Source organism: Crinia signifera, chromosome 3 (assembly GCF_055691185.1).
Source record: "Crinia signifera chromosome 3, ASM5569118v1, whole genome shotgun sequence".
NCBI classification, from domain to species: Eukaryota; Metazoa; Chordata; class Amphibia; order Anura; family Myobatrachidae; genus Crinia; species Crinia signifera.
In genome coordinates, this window is record NC_139219.1 from 88,674,129 (window position 1) to 88,695,520 (window position 21,392).

Below are 21,392 nucleotides of genomic sequence, written 5' to 3' on the forward strand. Positions count from 1 at the left end.
TTAAAAATCTGTGGTGCCTAGTGAATTAGGCGTGATGCTCCAGCTGATTGGCTAAGCACCATTTGTCATAAAAAAAGTTTTAAATAGCTACAGTAATAGACTTCTAAATTTTAAATGTATTCTTCCTACTGTATATACCATATTTTATGACTTTTCCTGGTCGGTGTATAGGGGGCATGGCCAACCATCGTGTCATTGTGACTCTGCTCCCCAGACATTCTATAGTGAGAGCGGGACTATGATAACGTGATTCAGCACAAATCAAGTCATTAAGTCACGCCTTGGTCGGCCCACTTGTGCTCTGCAAGTGGGAGATTGAGGGGATGTGCGAGAGGTCTTTGTGGATGCGAGAGTCTTGCCCACTTTTCCATTGGGAGCCGAGAGGGTAGGCAGGTATGGTATATACCCATCCACATTAATTATAGAGGTCAATGTTGCCCCTTATAGATTTATAATTTCTTAAATTTGGGGTGCGTTCTTTTCATAAATTATGGAAATATAGTGTGTCATATATAAGTGAACATTTACAGTAGAAAAAGACAATGATATATCACAATGGATGTAAAAAGTGCTATTTTTCAGCAGGAACCAGCAGGAACTCAGTTCCTGAACCTCTAATAAATATGACATCATCAGGAACTGAAAAATGTACTTTTCATAAGATAAGTTTTATTTTAAAGTCACCTGTGAGTGCCTTTGTTTCTAAATACAATATATACTGTACATCTATCTCTCCCTCCCTCTCTCTATTATATATGTTTTTTTATTTAATTGATCCACCCCCAGACCTGGAGTTCCTGCACCTATTTTTCCAGAAAAATAGTACTGGATGTAAATAATAACTTAGTCAGAAGAAGCTACTTAAGAATGGCTGATTTATATACCCCCAGTAACTTTAACTAAACTGAATAAATACTATGCAAGGAAAAGCACTGTATGCTATCCACGGTGTAACAGATTTTTTTTAATTGCTTGCGTTTTCTTTCTATGTGTAAGGTAATATTTAGCACATATTGTAAAAATGAGCCAATAGGATATATAGCAAACATTACTATTTTTTGATAATCTCACACTGGGGCAGATGTATGAAGCGCTGAGGTATATTCTTTTAAATGATAGGTGGAAGCGGATTATGAGTAACTTCACTCTGTAGAAGGGTTTATATACCACTCCCTGTATATGTACAAATTTGCACAAAAAAAAGTCACCATTCTATGCATTTTTACTGGACCAGAGCATGAGATGTGCTGATATGTAGGAGAGGAGGGAATGGTAGAGGGAAAGGGTGTTCTTTGGTAATAACAGCTGATGTTGCTATTGTTCACACATTTGGTGGGAAAAGTTGCACTATGTTTTGTTTATATGCACGTTTGTATTAACACTACTTATTTCTAAGGGCCCTATTTACCGCAATCTACATTTTCAATGATGTGATAAAAAGATTTTATGTCTGCATTTGCAACATGAAAATGACAAATTTTACTCAAATTAGCCAGTTTCAAATATTGGGAGATGGCTCCCAATCAGGGCCGGATTAAGGTCTGTGGGGGCCCTGGACAACAAATTTGTGGGGGCCCCTATAAATAAAAGTGATATAATGGCCCCCACTCCCCCAGTAGTAAATACAGCCCCTAATCCCCTCAATGTTAAATACAGCCTGCCCCCACTAGCCCCAAACGTAAATACAGCGCCCACTCCCTCTAGTAGTAAATACAGCCCCCACTCCCCCACCCCCCCAGTAGTAAATACAGCCAGCCCCCACTCCCCCCAATAGTAAATACAGCGCCCAGTCCCAACTCCATCCAGTAGTAAATGCAGCACCGGGCCCACTCCCCCCAGTAGTAAATAAGTTCCCCACTTACACAGTGTTAGGAAGTGGTTAATACAAACAAACTCTGAAGCTGTGACTAGTGGTGATTTAGCCACAGCTGTCCCTAGTCTGGACCCTAACTCTATTATCCCCCGCAGTGGTCCACTGGTGCCTGCGGGCTAGTCTTCGCTAGTAACCACCCCGGCTTTAAGGGCGAATTAGGTCCGCCCAGACTTTGTTGCAGCATGGACTTATGTTGGAGACAAAGCACCAGTGGAGACCGTGAGGTGATAAGAGGTAAACTAACTAAAAGAACAAACCATACAAAACAGACTATAATACAGGGACTGACAGACAGGACAGAGGAATAGAAGTACAAAGGCAACAATGCCAGAAAATGATACTGGATTAAATGAGTGTGGCCAAGTTGGCCTATGTGGACTGCAGGTCCCTGACAGACAGACAAGACTTGGACAGATGAGACGGCTGTAGTGACAAGGCTTTGCACGGCAGGGACACCAGGCTGCAGCTCCACAACAGACAGGACTACAGCAGATATGGTTTAAGAAAAGGGGGTAGTGAACCAAACTAAGCGCTTCCCTTGTGTGGGCACCAGAAAAAATGAGTAAAGGTGATGGTGTTGTACTTCCTTTCTGCGATGTCGAAATTCTTTCTAATTCAGGTGGAGAATTCTCATAGGATCTACAGCAGAACTCTGCAGGAAAGGACAACACAGGCTGCAGGACAGGAATAAAACTCAATACAGACAGGATCTCTCAGGACTGTGGACCAGGAACAAGACTGAAACAAGACTATATAACCAGCACCCCAGTGTTTGTGAGAACAGACCCACTAAGCCCACTAATGAGCATACAAGCCACACCTGAGCAGCCCAAGCTTTAGGTCTAATTGGAGCAGCTGTGCTGCCCAGGCTGCAATCCCACAGATACAAGGACAAGTGAATAAAGCAAAACCCGGAAAGCTAAATCCAGAGAGAACATACAAACAAAACACAGAACATAAAAATACATAACAAAATTACAGGAATGAGCCACTTTGTGGCTCATAACACCCAGAACACTCACCTGGCAGTGTGGTGGAGAGGAGGATAGAGGCAGCGCTGCTCACTGCAGGCAGAGATTGAGTTGAAGGATCTGGACTGGGGAACAGATTCTGCATGCACGGAGCCTGGCTGTGTCAGTGTCCTTGTGGTGGGCAGGGCCAGCTTCACTAAAGCAGAGCGGCAGAGCCCCGTCCCCGGTTGCTTGCAGCTCTGTGATGTGACAGCAGCAGGAAGTGCAGCTCAGCCACCGCTACCCAGAAACCCACGGTGGCCAGCTGTAATGACTTCCCTGCAGGCCACCGCCCGCCACTTCTCTATGCGCGCATGCGCAGTGAGTGAAATTGGTGACTTTGGAGATCATTTGTTATGGCGGTATGGTCTGGTTACTGGCTGCGGCACAATATGTTTAGCCGCGGTATCACCCCTGGGGTAGGTACCACTGGACCACCACTGGACTAAAGTGTTGGGGGCCCCTGATGTGTGGGGTCCCCGGAATGACCGCCCCTGCCGCACTGTGGTCGATTTGACTGTGCTTGCAATACAATAGGAACCTGTCTTTGCAAAGCCATGGAAACAGTTATAGCTTATGCCAGAGATTCTCAAACTTGGTCCTCAGGACCCCATGCAGTTCACACTTTCCAGGTCACCGGGCAGGTGCACACGTGCATTCATTACTCATTGACACATTTTAAAAGATCCACAAATGGAGCTAATTATTTCACTTTTGATTCTGTGAGGAGACCTGCAAACAGTGGCAGATCCAGGAAAAATGACAGGGGGGCACCATGGCAGGAGAGGGTTGGCGGGTGTTAGTGGTACAAGTGTACATGCTAAAAGAGCGGCGAGAGAGAGGAGGAGAGCAGAGAGAGTGTGGGAATGGGATAAAAAACGGAACAGGGTGTGCCCACTCAAAAGGGGGCATGAGTGCAGGGTACCACCGCATATACCACTCCTACACATTATGCAACAAAAATACTAGACCCCTTTATACTTGCCCCTTATACATAATGCCAAACGAATGAGCCAAAACTCACCTAATGCCACACGGATTGAGCCAAAATTCACATAATGCCAAATGGATTGAGACAAAATTCACATAATGCCATATGGATTGAGTCAACATTCACAAAATGCTACACGGATTGAGCCAAAATTCACATAATGCATCATGGATTGAGCCAAAATTCGCATAATGCCACACAATTGAGCCAAAATTCACAATATGCTTCATAAACAGGGACAGGGAAAATGTACACCATAATGCCCATTACATGTTAAGCCACACACCATAATGTCCATTATCTATTATGCCAAACACCATAATGCCTATTAACAATTATGCTATATAAGTGCTGCTTACCTATATGCACATTGCCTGGGGTTCCATATTCATTGCCAAGGGGAATTACATGCTCATTGCCAAGGGGGAATACATGCTCATGGTAACTGGGGGAGAGCCGCCGCTGGGCAAAAGTGATAGCCATTGACAGCCAAGCAGAGAGAGCGGGGGGCTGCCCTGCTGTATTCAGAGCACAGTAGGTCCTGGGTATTTAAAACAATACCTTATTCACACCAGACAATGCAGGGTTGGTCCCTCTTACACCAGCCTAGTCCCTGTATTTTCTGGTGTGCGGAGGAGATATCCCCCCCCCCCCCTTTAACCAGCTATATTGTTTAACCAGCTATATCTTTGGAACCAACTGACCCATTTACATGAGACCAGTATCATATTGAAGAACTGTTGAGTGGGCTTCAAATGATTTTGGTCCTGTGAAACTGGGCTATTTGGTTCCAGAGAAATCTGCCCTCAAAGAACATGAACAGCCATGAAATTACATTTCATAAATAAAAAAACGGTTTACCTGCAATGTCTCCAGAACCTAGCGATTTAGGTTCAAATGAGATCAACCACAAGCTTCTGTGATGCCGAGGGGGGGGGGGGGGGGGTTGTCAGCTGTAGGAACCTGCTGGGGGTTGAGGAAAACGTTGTCCGGCGGTATCTCCAGTTCCCGGGGGCTATCGACGCAGGGCCAGACTCGTTGGAAAGTCCTGGTCCTCAGCTACAAAGTGAGCTATGTCAGAAATGACAGGTGGGGCACGTGCCCGGGTGCACCCCCCCCCCTGAATCAACCACTGCCTTCAAAACAGGCACTGTGCAGGGTCCTGAGGACCTAGTTTGAGAACCTGTGGCTTATGCTACCATTCTGCTTCCTGGACGGGTTCCATGCAGTTATTGGGTATTGTTTCAATCTGGAGAATACATCCAGTAAAATATGCAATTTAGCAGCCTTTACATTACTATAGGCCAAAACCATCTACAGATGATTTGCAAACATGATTGCATACCCCCATAGACACCTATGGGAGCTACTTTTCTGGGTGGAATGATGGTATGCCTTAATATTGGTAAGTAAAGAGGGGATATTATTTAATAAATATGACCTTTAAGGCCCATACACACTGGGCGTCTGAGCTGAAAGCAGCTCAGTTTACTCTTCTGAGCTGCTTTCAGCTACAAAGCCTCCCAGTGTGTATGGGGCAGCAATGAGCGGTGAGCGCTGATGCTAGATCCTGCATCATCGCTGGCCCAGTCGCTCATCTACTGGCATTACCAGCAGATGAGCAGCGGAGTGGACGACTTTCCATAGCGTCCTGATATGGAAAGTCTTCCACCCAAACGAAATTTGACAAAATGGGCGAAAAACTCTCACTGTGTATGAGTTTTTCATCCCAGCGATCTCTCACCTTTAATGCAAGTTCCTATTTAAATAGACTGCAATTCCTCTAAATGAAAAACCTGATCACTGTATTTATTTCCACCAGCCAGGAAATGCAGTACTCCACAGACTGAGAACAGATGGCCATGCCAGATTTGAGATAGACACATCACATCTTATTTTGGGTTATACATATCTTTGAAGTATTTTCCTTGTCAAGTATAATAGACCTTTTACTCCAGAGTTTTGGCTATAAAGACGATTAATAGAAATATATTGGGTGACATTTAATGAGATGTGAAAATGTAATTTTTGCAAATTCGCATATATAATGAGATGCGAAAAACTGCAAAAAACTCGCTACAGAGGCTGCTAGCGTGGTTGGCCGATGCGTCTCCATGGATACGCATAGCTCAGCACTGGTTGGCTGAGCTATGCGTCTCCATGGAGAAGCATAAGCCAAAGACGCTAGCAGCCTCTGTAGCACTGTCCCAGCGCTACAGAAGCTGGTATCTGCACCAGAGAAAGCCGGCTCACCCCGCTGTCAGTGCGGGACCAGCGCTGGACCCTGGGTTGGTAAGTATGTTGGTGTAAAAGTGAGGTGTGTGTTTGTGGGTGTAATAAAGTTATACTTTTCTGTGTGTGTGTCTTTTATTTTAACATTCTTTTTACAGGTGGACTACAAGTCCATTCATGCCCCGCATGCTGGGACTTGTGGTTCTCCAAGTCCCAGCATGCGGGGGAGGTCTGCTGGCACTTGTAGTTTGCCTGCATGAAGCAATGTTAGGAATGACTGATTTAACCCTATCAGGCTGGCGTCCACAGCCCACGAACGCCGGTGACAGCCCCGAGCTTCAGCCCTGGACGGGTGAAGCCTGAGGGGGGGACCCCTTTATTGGGGGGGTCCCCACTCCTCCAGGTACCCCGCCCAAGGCTGACCAGCCACGCTGCTCATGTTTCAGCCGGGGGACCTTATGTAAAAAGTGTCCCCTAGCTGTGGCATGACACCACGGGCTGTTGGAGCCCGGTGCTGGTTTAAAAATACGGGGGACCCAAAAAATTTTGTCCCCCGTATTTTTGGAACCAGGACCGGTACAAGAGTCCGGGGCTGGTTTCAGAAATACGGGGGGACCCCTATGCTTTTTGTCCCCCGTATTTTTGGAACCAGGTCCGGCTCAATGAGCCCGGGGCTGGTTATGCTCAGGAGGGGGGACCTCATGCCATTTTTTTTTTAACACAAATTCACCCATTTCCTCAGATTCGCACATTTTCATGACTAAAAATCCCACATTATGGCACTTAATTGCACTTTTTTGACCGGAATATGCACCTCATTAAATATGAGAATTCGCGGCAAAATATGTAATTTTAAAAAGTGCGATAACGGGCGAATTTGAAAGTCACCCGATATTTCTAATGTATTCTTGTACTTTTCATATACTTTATATAGTCATAAATCTGGGGTATACCTTAGTATGGCACAGTGGCGTAAGTTTGTCCCAGTTGCCTGGAGGCAGGATAAAAATTGGTGCCCCCCAAATACCTCAATCAGTACGGTGTCTGTCACCAGTAAGATCTAATAGGATGTAAGGTCTAATAGGGTGTGACACTTGGAAAAATGTTGTTTGGAGGGGGAGTCAACAGCTTTCAATGAACTAATTCAAACTTTCAGGGCATAAGAGGTGCCCCCTTGGGAGCAGGAGCCCGGCGGCAGTTGACTCCATTGCCTCCCAGAGTTACGCCTCTGGTATGGCAGAAAAGGTTCTGCCTCACTTATCTTACCTCACTGCAAGTCACTAGGTATTGCCTGGCAGAGTATAGTTCTTTACCATGCATGTGGTCTTGTTACCAGTTGCTGGCTGCCAGCTCTTGGTAATGCAAGCTACATGAGATTTCTACCAGCTATTGGAGAAAGCAAAGAGGGGCGTGGATTTTTAGATAGACGGTAAGTAAGTAGAAAGTCATTAGGTCAACCACTATTGGTCGACAGTGAAAGGATCGACACATGAAAAAGGTCGACAAGCAGTAGGTCGCCACGGACAAAAGGTCAACACAAACAAAATGGTTGACAAGGAAATGGGAGGCACATGGAAAGGTCGATATGAGTTTTTCATGGTTTTTGCTGTCTATAACGAGTTCTGTGGACATGGACCTCCAATTAGTGTAACTGGTACCCTCGCACGGTGCCTAGCTTGTCACACTTTTTGGTACTTGTTTCCTAGCACGGCGGCCAGATATTCTACGTATGGCACCGTAAGGAAATCGCATTGCATGCGATTTGATCGATTTGTTTTTTCTTGCCATTGCACCCCAGTATATCGCATGGCATGGCATTGCATGTCCCACAAAACCGCATGCCCCCCCCCCCCACTATCCACGCCACCCCGAAGCTGAGCGCAGCGAGCCCCGTGAGGGGCGGCGTAACGCATCCTCCAACTTTTTCATTACCCCACTATCCATGTCGGCATTGAGTTGATTTTATATAGTGTGGCTGGCGCCGCGAGCCACCGAGCACGAAGCGTGGCGAGTGCAGCAAGCCCCGCGAGGGGACGCGGATTACTTTACATGGATTCCGCGTCCGCTCGCCACGCATCGGGCTTGGTGGCTCGCTGCGCTCGCCACACTATATATAATCAACGTAGCTTAGCTTCAGGGTGGCATGTATAGTGGGGGGGGGGGGGGTGCGTTATGTGATGCGATTCAATTTTTTATCGCATCCTATCTTATTAATGTATTCACTGACTTAGCCCATTAAAAAGATAGGATGCGATAAAAAATCACATCGCATCTCATGCCACTAATGGCATGCGGTACGATGCAATGCGATTTTTTATCGCATCCTATCTTTTTAATGGGCTTAATCAGTGAATACATTAATAAGATAGGATGCAATAAAAAATTGCATCGCATCGCATGCCATTATGGCATGCGATGCGATACGTTTTCCTTACCCTGAATAGCCCACTACATAAATGGAGTAGTGGGCGCCGTGCTAGGAAACAAGTACCCACTTTTCTGTTCCCAATGGTAGTCCACATGGATCATAAAGTATGAACAAGTCATGTGGATGAAAAATTCATGTTGACCTTTTCAGGTGTCGACCATTGCAATGTGAACCTATTGCTTGTGTCGACCTTTTCACAATGTCAACCTAGTGCATGTCAACCTTTTGCCTGTCGACCAATAGTGGTTATCCTGTTGATGTCAGTTTAATTACTGTTGACCTATTAGTAATAGGCTATTACCCAGAACCAGCAAACAGAATTCCTGTGTTGCAATCTATCCATTCCTTGTGCTGTTGTAATCTGTACAGCAGGAGTGGGGAACCTCAGGCCCGGGGGCCGTATGTGGCCCCCGTAGCCGGTCTGAGTCGCCCGCCTACCCACCCGGCAGCTTTGCCGGGAGTCAAGTACAGGGGAATTCTAGCGAGAGGTCTGTAGTTCTCCTGAGATTTCTCTTAATAAACAGCAGCCGGAGACTGTCAGTCCTATTCAGCGGCAGCCGCCAGAGTGTGGGACGGCTGCAGCAGGACAATTTGTAAGAGAAATTTTTACATTTGGCCCCCGAAGGATTTTTCCCCATACAAACGGCCCTTTACACAAAAAAGGTTCCCGACCCCTGCTGTACAGTAATAGCACTAGCTATAACTTATACCTAACCAAACACACAAGTACAGGGAATTGGGCTCCTGTCATACATAAATAATGTCCAGCAGCTCTTATATTGATTCCTAGCCTTAAATCATCGACTAATGAGACACAAAGACAATTTATCATATCAAGGCACTATGCCATACTGTATCATAAGCAATTACTTTACTATTACCCATAAAAAATCCTTGCCTATTACTACTGTCCTTTCTCTACTATATCCTCCTCTCATTTTTATCTTAAATCAGGCCCATGGAAGCACAGGGGACTAATGGGAAATTCCTCAGATCGCTCCCATTTATGTGATGTCAAAGACATTTGTTTACTAGTTCTAACAGAAACTCTTGTACTTTAGTGAAGCAGTATCTAGTTACCATGGTGATATGGGTCATTATAAATTTAAGTATGGTATGGCATCAATCCTACAGTCAGTCTGCTTTTGCATCAAATGTACTAATGTATTTTGTATTAAAAAGCTTTAAAATAGGAAATAACTGGGTTCGATAACAATGGTCCTTATTCTGGTTCACTCTCAGAGGCAAATTCTTTCTTAAATGGACAAAACCATGTGCACTGCAGGTGGGGCAGATGTAACGTGCGGAGAGAGTTAGATTTGGGTGACTTATTTTGTTTCTGTGCAGGGAAAATAGTGACTGTTTTATTTTTACACTGCAATATAGATCTCACTTTGAAGTAAATCCCCATCCAAATCTAATTCTCTCTGCACATGTTACATCTGCCCCACCTGCAGTGCACATGGTTTTGCACATCTAAGAAGGATTTTGTCAGAAAGAATGAACCAAAATAAGGTCCATTTGAGAAGGAATTTGCTTCTGGGAGTGAACCAGAATAAAGCCCAATGTGTAATGTTTCTATATTCATAGTAACATTGCCCATACAAATTGGGGTAAAAGTCATCTAAATACTTTTATTCTATGCACATGGCATCTCTATTACTCCAAATAACAGGGACTGGGACAGCAGCACCTCTAATAACCCTCCTGCTTGTGAGGGGCTGGGAGAAGTACAGAAGAAGATGATTAGAGTGTGCTCAATTTTAAAACTAAAACTAATCCTAAAAGTACCAATGAGTAATTATTACAAAAAAATTACACTAATATATCATAATAAAATGTCACATTCAATATTTAGTATTTCTTCATATTTCCGATTTCAGCATCTATTCAGACAAGATGCAGGATCCATTTTGCATTAAATACTTTTACTCATAAAAATATGAAAACAACGCGTTTCATCTAGAGACTTCATCAGGGGTACGGCAATAATAATGGTTATCAGAACAAAATCAGAATATCGAAGAATGTTCTGATTTTGTTCTGATAACCATTATTTTTGCCGTACCCCTGATGAAGTTTCTAGATGAAACGCGTTGATTTATTGAGGTAGATCAACTACCTTGACCAATGCTGAAAAAGTCACAGACTGGTTTCCCTCTCTTTAGAATAGGGTATCCATCACAGTGTTAGCAAAAACCACAGTGATGTTGCCTTCTCCACTCCAAAACTGAGAGTTTTGTTGTTGTTGTTGTTGTGGTTTTTGTTGACAACAGGACCGAACGGCAGATTTCACCACATCTTCAGCATTCAAGTCTTGACCCTTAAGGTGCTCTTTCATCTTTGGGATGAAAGGTCGGGGCTGTTCGACGGTTGTGGTAGAACCTCCTTGAACTCTAGGCACTGCAACCCTCTTACATTACCAAGATGATCACATCACAGTGGCCATGCCCCGCCCCACAATTCTGGTATTTTAGGAATTGCACAGTGGTGAGTGGGGCAACAATAATGCAATTTGCATTGTTTGGTCCCACAGACCCCCCCACCCAAGGGGGATCACGGGAGATTGGCAGCAATACAAGAGACTTGCCCCGCCTTCTGGGAGGCAAGAAGGTGGACTCAATTTTCAGGAGCCTCCCAGACATTCCGGGAGAGTAGTCAACCCTGCCCTAGAGTCAGGTGATAAAAGAGGTTAGTGCTAAATAACAAAGAATGATTAAATGATTAAATTATGGGACACTACAAATAGAACAAATTTGGAGAGTGAGTGGATTGTTTGGATGAATTCTTAATTGCATTTGTACCAAGCACTTTCCTTATATTTGGGACATAGAAAGTGTGACATCATGAGCTGACTGTCTGAGATAGTTTCCTTTTAGCTGTAATAGACTGCGAACCATGCAAGTGGTCATTTAAAAATGCAAGTGTCAGACTTTATTGAACAATCCAGCACAGCAGAACAGATGTCCTTTATTACAGTAATGTTAAATTATGGTGCTGGGGTCGGAAACAGATTTTGAATAGTGCCCCAGCTGCATCGCCTCTGTAATTCAGGAAAGAGCTCAATCAGCTGAAAGGACTAAATTGCAGCTTGGGATGTAGATTGCCGTTTTATGTGTTATTCAGATACAGCATGTAAATATTTCCTTCCTGTCTCCACCAAACTATATCATAGTCGCTCTCACCTATATTCAAAAAATCAACTTAGAAAATGACAGTATTTTTATATTATGAAAAAACGGGATTTTAAGTAACATTGTTAGTAAATTGTAACATTTTAAGGATTATATTCTATTACTAAGCTCATGTACAGTATATTGGGCTATAATAAATTCAGGAATATTGCTTTTGTACTAAATACAGATGTTCCCTCATATATTAATGCTGCACATTTATTTTTGTTTTACCTTTTAACCTGTAAATGTTTCGATTCACAATGTGATGCAAACAGGATGCACCAGGAGACTGTGTTGATTAATTTGATATGAAACACGAGGGGTGTGGTATGCCGGGACCACAGTCAGGTTTCCGGTGGTCAGTATACCAACCCCAGAATCCCAACTGCCGGTACTCAGTTGAAATTATTCTTAATATATTGAAATAGACTTCCATATCAATTACATTATTATTAATATATTAAAATTAAAAAATATATATTTTTCAACATTTTTGTATTTAATAAAATAAACAAATCTAAGCAGAAAAATTGTGTAAACAAGGAAAAAAATGGTTAATTTTGACTCAATGGCTTCATCAAAGTAATCTTGTCTTAATGACGTCATAAAAGTAACTGATTTCTTTACAGTTGCTGACTCAGCAAGGTGATGTTTCGGGTAATATCAGTCTGCTAAAATAACAGTATCTCAACTCTTTCATCCATGAACCAAACCTTCAAACTGTCATGCAGGATGTTTATATGGGGCATATTTCAAATACTGTAATATGGGCATTTTCTGTATTATGCTTTTATTAGGCATTTGTGCCCTACTAACAATATAATAAACACTCTCCTACACATTGTTGGGTACTTGTGTAGTTTCACGCTGCGGGCTCGGTGGCTCGCTACGCTCGCCACGCTATTTAAAATCAACTCCATGCCAACATGGATAGTGGAGGTATGAACTATCCATGTTGGCATGGAGTTAAGTTACTTTTTTTAACATAGTTTGTGGCCAGCGTAGAACATGCTGGAACAGCGTAGCCATGCTGGCGCCGTGAAACTACACAAGTACCCATTGTTGAACTTAAATTACATTTATTACTATATATTTGTTCTGATTTTATTGGTAATATATACTGAATGAAAATAAAAGGTGATTTTGTTCTATCTTATTCTTATTTCTTGATGAATAGATCTGTTTCTTATGGTGTGTACACACAGTGCAATTTAGCCTTCGATTTTGACGAAATAGTCAACATTTAATCAGGATCACATAGACATCGAATGGAGATAGAACATGGTTTTAAGCTTTCTGTCCCAATTAGATGCCGATATGCGCTTCCGTTCAGCTGAAATCAAAAAGCCAAATATACAGTGCAGCAATGACTATACAGTGCAAATCGAATGTAGATAGTATGAATTGCATGTAAATAGCACATGAGTTAACAAAAATTGCATAGCAATCGCATCTTAGTCGAAAAGCAAAGGAATCTCACCGTGTGTACACAGCATAAGGTTGACAATGAAATGCATAAGCATATATGTTGGTTCATAATTTAACAATTGGCATGCTTCCATTGTCTAATTTGGTGTATTTCTTAAAACTGTTTTAAATTCTTTTTAATATTTATTGCATGTTTCATGTCAGCTATGGTCAAAATTATGTGAGCATGAATTGTAAGCTAAGAAATGCATCCATTGTACTGCTTTGATGGGCTGAGATTATGTTGTTGCATTTGTGCCCATCTATTTTGCTTTCATCAGTTTTTGCAAAGAAACTTTGCATGGAAATCATTACAGATTACATGAAGACATTTATAAATAATAAAAAAAAATTATAGCTCCCAAATTGTTGATGGGGGATTAGTATTACAAGCATGAAAAAGGAGACATGAACATGTCACAGACTCACAGGCCATGCCCATTGCTTTTAAAAAAATGTCTGCCCCCCCCGTCTGTTCCTTAAAACACATTTTAAATTCACCCTTCTCAACAGTCCTACCCAATCAGGATGGAAAAAACCCTTAAACTGATACTATCCTTTCTAATGCAACAGTTGGGGGAAATAATACAATAAATGCAGTATTTCCATAATACTGAATATTGCATCTAAGGTATTAAAAATAATTAGCAAATAGAGTGATAAAAAATTTCAAACAAAAAATGGGTACTTATATGTTAGTTGGGCTATTTGCTAAGTGGGCTATTCTGCGTAGGGAAATCGCATTGCATCGCATTGCATGGGCCATTTTAAGGGCGATGCGATTTTCCTATGTAATTTATTCACTGCTCTCTTAGCCCTGGGGGGATCGCATCGCACCTCCCGCAAAATCGCATGCGGTGCGATTTTATAGGGTGAACAATGCCATGACATTAGGTATACCATAATAGCATTGTATGACATACAATGATGCTTTAGGCACCCCCCACTTTCCACGCCACCCCGAAGCGTGGCAAGCGGCGGCGGAATGCGTCCTCCAACTTTTTCATATCCCACTATCCACGTCGGCGTGGATATGATTTTATATAGTGTGGTGAGCGCAGCGAGCCACCCAGCCCGAAGTGTGGCGAGCAGATCGAGCCCCGCGAGGGGACGGGGAATACATGTAAAGTATTCCGCGTCCGCTCGCCGCGCTTCGGGCTCGCTTCGGTGCGATGCGATTTCCCCTAAGTAACTGTACGTATGCTAATTGGGCGCCCAACTAACATATAAGTACCAACATTTTTTATCATAAATGAATACTAAGACATCAAGAAAATATATTTTCAGTTATTTTTTCATTCATATTTTTTTTACTTGTTGGTAAAAACCATAAAAGAAAATAATGCTAGGTTATCTTATTTTTTTAAAATGTATGATGCCAAACTGAAAGGTGGTACAAAAAAATATATATTTTTAATTATCCATTAAATGTTATACCTAACCATACATTACATCATAATAAATTAATGGGACATCATACTAAAAATATTTTTTCATATTGTTTTTTTTTTTTCCATTAAATAAAACTCAATATGTCATCATTTTAAATGATCTATCTAACCACTATATTCTGTTTAAAAAAACAATTAAACAATAATGCTTAAGTTTAAATGAAATCCCCATGCTTTAGAATTAACTGTGGTCTCAGTACATAAATAGCATAGTATAAACATAAACTACAGTGTTTGACAGCAATCTTTTTTTCTCTACTAATAATATAGGTTAGACAAAGACATATCTAGAATTCAATTATAAAATAAAAACGGATATTGTTCACACAACTCACAATAATAACTGAAAATCTAAGTAACCATATTAAATTATAGTAAACATAAGAAAAGGTTTTCAGAAATAACAAAACCACTCATCTTTACATATTTTGCTACTTTTATTTTGATGTGATTATCTGCATGCTGTTTATTCAAATGCATCCATCTTTATTTTATTCATAGTTCTAATGGAAAGTCTGTGTCATGGTCTGAACCAGGTGGAAGACAAGTACAGAAGGGACAACACATGTGGCACAGACTATCAGTGCACGTGAAGACCAAGGAGGCAGGATCATCAAACCAGACAGCTGTGATAAAGCCTATAACCAAAGGCTACCCAGTTCAAAGCAAGAGCCTCACGTTTTCAGATATTAGCACTAACACCTTATACAATGTGGAAGAGGAAGAAGAGAACGAGCCAGTTAGGTTCACCCTACCTAGCAGTCCATCCATGGTGATACATAGGCGCTTAAATGCAACTCCTCCGCCATCTCAAGAATTTGAGGAGGGCCCGGTCTACCTGTCTGAGCAAGTTTCCAAAAGCTTACCATTGCAAAAGTCTATTTTGGATCAGCTTCACGGAGTGATCAACAAGTTCTCTACTGGTATTCCAGACTTTAACTCTGTTATTCCAATACCAGGTCCAGAGAATGGACTTGATTCCATCTATCCCACTCAGCAAGTGCTTCCACTTCAAATGGTAGCTTTCAGTGAAGGTATAGACTCTTCCACGGAGGAGGTAGAGAGTGAAAAATTGAACCTCATTCGGAATTACATATATGATAGTACAGATACTCCTGATGAAGAACTAGTTCCAAGCAAACTAGTACTGGAGGACTCACCTGCTTTGACTCCTCCATCCCCTTTCCGGGATTCAGTAGCTTCGGGCAGTTCTGTGCCTAGTTCGCCTGTGTCTGAATCAGTACTCTGTACACCCCCAAGTGTGGCATATGTTTCAGTTATGTTAAGGGACTATAAGCAAACCTCATCCACCTTGTAGACAGCATTCTTGCATGTATGAAGCACCACAGGGCTTGCCAAGTGGCAATGGGAAAGACATTTTATAGCATACAGTATGTTATAACAGAAGGAAAGCAAATAATAAGTGTGCTGCACTAAAACTGATCTTTATGAGGGCTCCGAGTCTTATCATTCATATTTATTTGTTCATTGTATTACTATCTAGATGCAGTATATTTAACTAAGCACAAACTTGTAACCTACATCTAAAGAAATATATATTACTGTACCCTGTTCATATACATAGTTGAAAATGTTGGTATATGCCATCAACATCTGTTACCTTGGTCTTAGTAGAAACAGATCATGATACTTAACTGACAACTGAAGTCACCTTGTGACACACATTTATGTTTACAATTTCTGTAAAGTGAATCAGTCTTAATAATTCATTTTTGCGTATTGCATGATGTAGACTTTTCAAAAATGAATCTTCTGGTTGATTTTTTTTAAACTCTTTTTATTCTACCAAACTCTTTAATTCAGTTTAATTCAGTTTGATGCTAGGAAACTAGATAGTATATTAAAATGGTGTAAAAGGAAAGCTAATATTACCGATAGTTTGTATAAAAGGATATGCTTTAAAATTTAGATTTTCTTTTCTTTCTATGTGCAGATTGAGTTTAAAAAAAACTCAATCTGGGTGGCACAGGGTGGCACAAAACAAAACTGCCACTGTCCCATTTGTTTATAATAACAGCACATCTCCTTTTTATCTATTGTTTTTTACATATACTCAACTTACACAGTGCACATTTTTCAAAATGAAGAAATTGAAGAAATTGAAGAATAAAATGAAAATCTATTTGCTCATATTAGCCAATTAGGCTTTTTTATTTTATTTCATGACTAAAAATGTCACAATATTTGTTTTGTTTTATTTCAATTGTCACAATTTGCAGTGAAGATGGTGTCCAAAGCACATGTAAACTCTATGGTGCCCTGAGGTACTATAGGCACATATAAATAATAAAAACATAGGCAGAGTTAATATATTTCCAATGAATAATTATTAGGATCATTATTGGTAATTCTGGTACATACAGGCAAAGGAGGAGTGTTGTAGAACACATCACCAGTACTAGGTTTCCCTGGAAGTTATTAGAAACGTTGGCATGTTGAGTGGTCAAATTGAATATTTATCCTGTTGTTGATACAGATGGAGTGCCACTCATTCAGCCGGTGGTTGGCGATAGAACTGGGCGGATACGGGCAGGAATTCGATCCCCGCCACTGAGTGCCTGGGACGCGTGTGCGCATGAGACGCTTGCGCGTCCCAGTCAGAGAAACTCTCTGCCGACGAGGGCAGCGGGGGCATTCTGGGGATTCCCGGTGATGAATGGCAAAGATGGCAAATGTATAGCCACCTTAATATGCCACACTGTTCTACAACATTTGAATACTCTGTCACACTTAAGGTGCCCATACACTAGTAAGATTTATCTTCAGATCTGGCTGGTTGGAACAAAAACATGGTTATGGATGAGTGACAGTTTGGCAGTTTCCCAGCTTTTCCAAGCAAATGGTCAACTGTCATTTGCTCTCATCCATAACCAGGTTTTTGTTCCAACCGGACAGATCTGCAGATAAATCTGCGTGTGTATGGCCACCTTTACTTACTGCAACAAAAGTACATGCGACAAAACATAAAGGCCAATCAGAGCATCTGGTCTTAGACTGGCTGAAGTATAAGAAAACCAATACTCAAAGTCAATATAAAAACAAAGACTAAAGACAAATGAAGATAATTGATACTACTACTACTACTACTACTACTACTACTACTACTAATAATAATAATAATAATAATCAGCTCAGTTGAAGAACTTGCTTTGAAAATGTTACAGATATCTGATCATTTTACTATCATTCTTAATCTACATTGCTTAACTGACCAAAATCTAAATGGTATTTCAATATACAAGGTCAAAGGTTTTCTGAATGAAAATAATAGGTATTTGTTCCTTAATTATAAGAAGTACCTACCATACCAAAATGTGAATAATCTATTTTATTTTCCAGGCTAGAAAAACATTTGCTATAGTGTATATAATATAACTATAAATGTTACAATGCTTTTTCTAAAGTGCACATGGTGAGCGTGTGGGTTGAATGGCCTCTTTTAGGTGTGATGATGACATAACTAGGTACTACTAACACAGCTCTAGTTATATTGAGAGCAGAGCAGTGTGTTCTACCAATTGTAATTGTAGTCAATGACCACTAAAATAGGTGGTTGTTTGTATTTCTCCAAAAGTATGTTTGTTTCCCTCAATATTCAAGTATATCTGGATACCTTCTAATGACATACAAAATGACAGATAGCTAGTATGGAAGGTATAACCTATTTATCACTCTTCTTACACTGTTCTTGATCATTGTTTGTATATTTTGAATCACTGTGGTTATGAAAATGTATGTCATTGTTTTATCTGTATATTTGAACTATATAAGTTACCACTGATGAATTATTACACAAATATATAATACTGATAATTTTATGTCAATCTGTGTTTATGAATTATACAAAGAATAAAAAACACTGAACACTATTCTTTTAGATACAGCTACTATCGCCTTATGTGTAAGCAGAATTTAGTACACTGGGGGTGAGATTTAATAGGATGAGAGATTCAGAAAGTGAGAGATTTGGTAAGAAATCTCCAGTTTTTTTAAAGCGGCAATCATTTACACTGCTAAACCAGTCTGATTTTGCTGTGTAAACGATTGCCACTTTAAAAAAAACTGGAGATTTCTTACCAAATCTCTCACTTTCTGAATCTCTCATCCTATTAAATCTCACCCTTTGTCTTGTGATGGGTGAGATACAGTAGCTTTTAAGGTCACACATTTTTTGGTTTACATGTTAGAAATATGAAAGTGTTTGCAATAAGTGTGCATACCATTTAAAATAAACCTATAGAAATGTAAATTGCACCATTGAGTATTTATTGTTAACAAAATGTGCATACATTGATGTCAATTTATTGCAACTATTTTCATAGATATTTATTGTACCAGATTAGAATGTTTCCCTATAGCTTAATGTGACCCACATGTAGAATAAGAGCAGGCCATCTAGTGTTCCCCAGTTTGTTTTTGAACAATATTTCCCAGCATGCATTGTCAGCTAGCTGCAATTCAAAACAGCCGGAGAGCCACAGGTTGACAAACTCTAATTTGGAACAACCAGAACATATTTACCTCAGTGTTGGCATAATAGTTTTGTTTTCTATGTTGCATGTTTCCTCTGCCTTTTTCTATTTCAGAGGATAATTATCTATATTTTGCCAAGGAAATTACAGTGTTTCTGGTGGCATTAAATGTGAAGAACTTTTTATTGCATTGCCGTGGTCCATTTTAATTGTTAGTAGGCCACAACGTACTGTATGATGTATGAGCAAGTGATGAAAGAAGCTAAAACCGACACTGCATATACAATATTATGGTGTTTACCATATTAATGCTGCCATTCATTTATCATGTCAATGAATGTAAAATATTTGCATTGATGACACAATAAAAATTGTAAATGTTTTCTATCTGGTTTATCGCTTTATTTGGGAGATTCTCAGGATCTATGTTTTGTGTGTTGCAGATTTTAATGGATTCTTTACGCAAGAGCTTAGTTTAGATATACAGCAGAAATTATAGCCAGATTAAGGGGGGTGGGGTGCAAGGGAAACTGTACCCACCCCCCCAAGCCTTAATGCTGCCCTGGCAGAAAGGATCATGAAACTGCAATCTCACAATTGTGGCTTTTGTAGTAAGTGAGGCACATCCAACTCACACTTGCCTACCATCCAATCCAGAAGCCTCCCAATCAGGGGAAGCTCCAGAACGGGAAAGGCGGGGGGGGGGGGGGGGGGCTGCAGCACAGTTTAAAATTCAAATAGGGGAGGCACAGCTGCCACCAACTGCCATTCCAAACTGACTCCATGACAGTGGATGTGGAACCACTTGAATTTTGGATTGTGCTGCACAACCCCCCCCCCCCCTCCTGTAGCCATCACTGCTCCCAATACTGCTATTCACTTCATAAGGCCTTGCCTCTGCTGTATGTGGATTCAATGGTGTGTCATACAGCTGGCCCCTCAGTGGCTGAAGATGCGAAATGCATCACTGGCATGCCATGATGAGGCAAATTACGTTGTCATATACCACCCATTTTCCCCTTAGACCTCCCTTCTGAGATCTCCATAATTGCAGCTAAAAAGAAAGCATGTATGATCCACCACTGCATGTTTGATTGTGCTATATATATTACCTTAAGGTACAGTAATTTACTTCAATTCTACACAGGTTGAGTATCCTTTATCCAAAAAGCTTTGGGCCAGAAGCATTTTGGATAAGGGATTATTCAGTATTTTGGGATATTTCTATATTTGAATGAGGTATCTTGCGTTTATGTTGTACAAACACATCAAACACATGAAGTGCAAACAAATATATTTTATTTGTGCATGAAACAAGGTTTTAAAACATGAAACAAAGTTTGTGTACAGTTTCAGGCACTGAATTTGAATGCCAAGCAATCATTTACTGGACATATTTAGGGCCAGCTACATACCATGTCCTCAGTAGTGCCAGTTACAGATGTCCCCAGTAGTGCCAGCTGCATATCATTTCCCCAGTAGTGCCAGCTACATATCATTTCCCCAGTAGTGCCAGCTACATATCATTTCCTCAGTAGTGCCAGCTGCATATCATTTACCCAGTAGTGCCAGCTGCATATCATTTCCCCACTAGTGCCAGCTACATATCATTTCCCCAGTAGTGCCAATTACAGATGACCCCAGTAAGTTTTTAGCCGATAAAAGTACATTCTGGAAACTATGGTTTTCTGAATATTTTAGCTAACGGATATTCGGATTTGGGATACTCAACCTGTATAAGCAAATGTGTACAAAATATGGAGACAATATTTAGAGAGCGCACATGTGACACTGTTACTTTTCTAATTGAAAAATGTATTCATATTCACACACATATAATAGACAATAAAAATATAAAAAATATATATAAAACTAAATAGATTGCATATACATCAAATGATGTTAATAAAAACATGAAAAGCTGTGGACAATTATCAGCATCTCTCATTACTTAATAAGCTAATTAGCCCAATTATATGTGTGAGAATATGAATACATTGGTACTTGTTTCCTAGCACGGCGCCCGCGATTTTGATTGTATTGATCGGGTCGGAAAAATCGTGTAGATCGCATCGCATGCCAACCAAATCGCATGCGATGCGATCAACGCGATTTTTACATTGGAATCAATGTAAAATGGTTCCTGAGACCCAATTTTACATTGATTTCAATGTAAAAAGCCCCAAAACCCCCCATTTTAATAGCAAACCCCCCCTTGATGGGTGAAATGGCCCTCCATTGTTAACGCCACCCCACTATTGATGCCAACCC

General features: G+C 40.9%; 1 protein-coding gene across 3 annotated transcripts in view; it reads left to right on the forward strand.

The window, feature by feature from the left end:
- Positions 1-19,503, forward strand: part of GRM1 (glutamate metabotropic receptor 1) — a 342,170-nt gene extending 322,667 nt beyond the window's left edge. For 2 of the 3 annotated variants that reach the window (XM_083176182.1, XM_083176181.1), the window contains exon 9: positions 15,130-19,503. In XM_083176182.1, the coding sequence (XP_083032308.1) occupies positions 15,130-15,946 (817 nt within the window). In that variant the 3' untranslated portion in view covers positions 15,947-19,503. The remainder of the gene's footprint in view (positions 1-15,129) is intronic. The other variant, XM_083176184.1, reaches the window with a different exon arrangement.
- Positions 19,504-21,392: the final 1,889 nt, after the last annotated feature.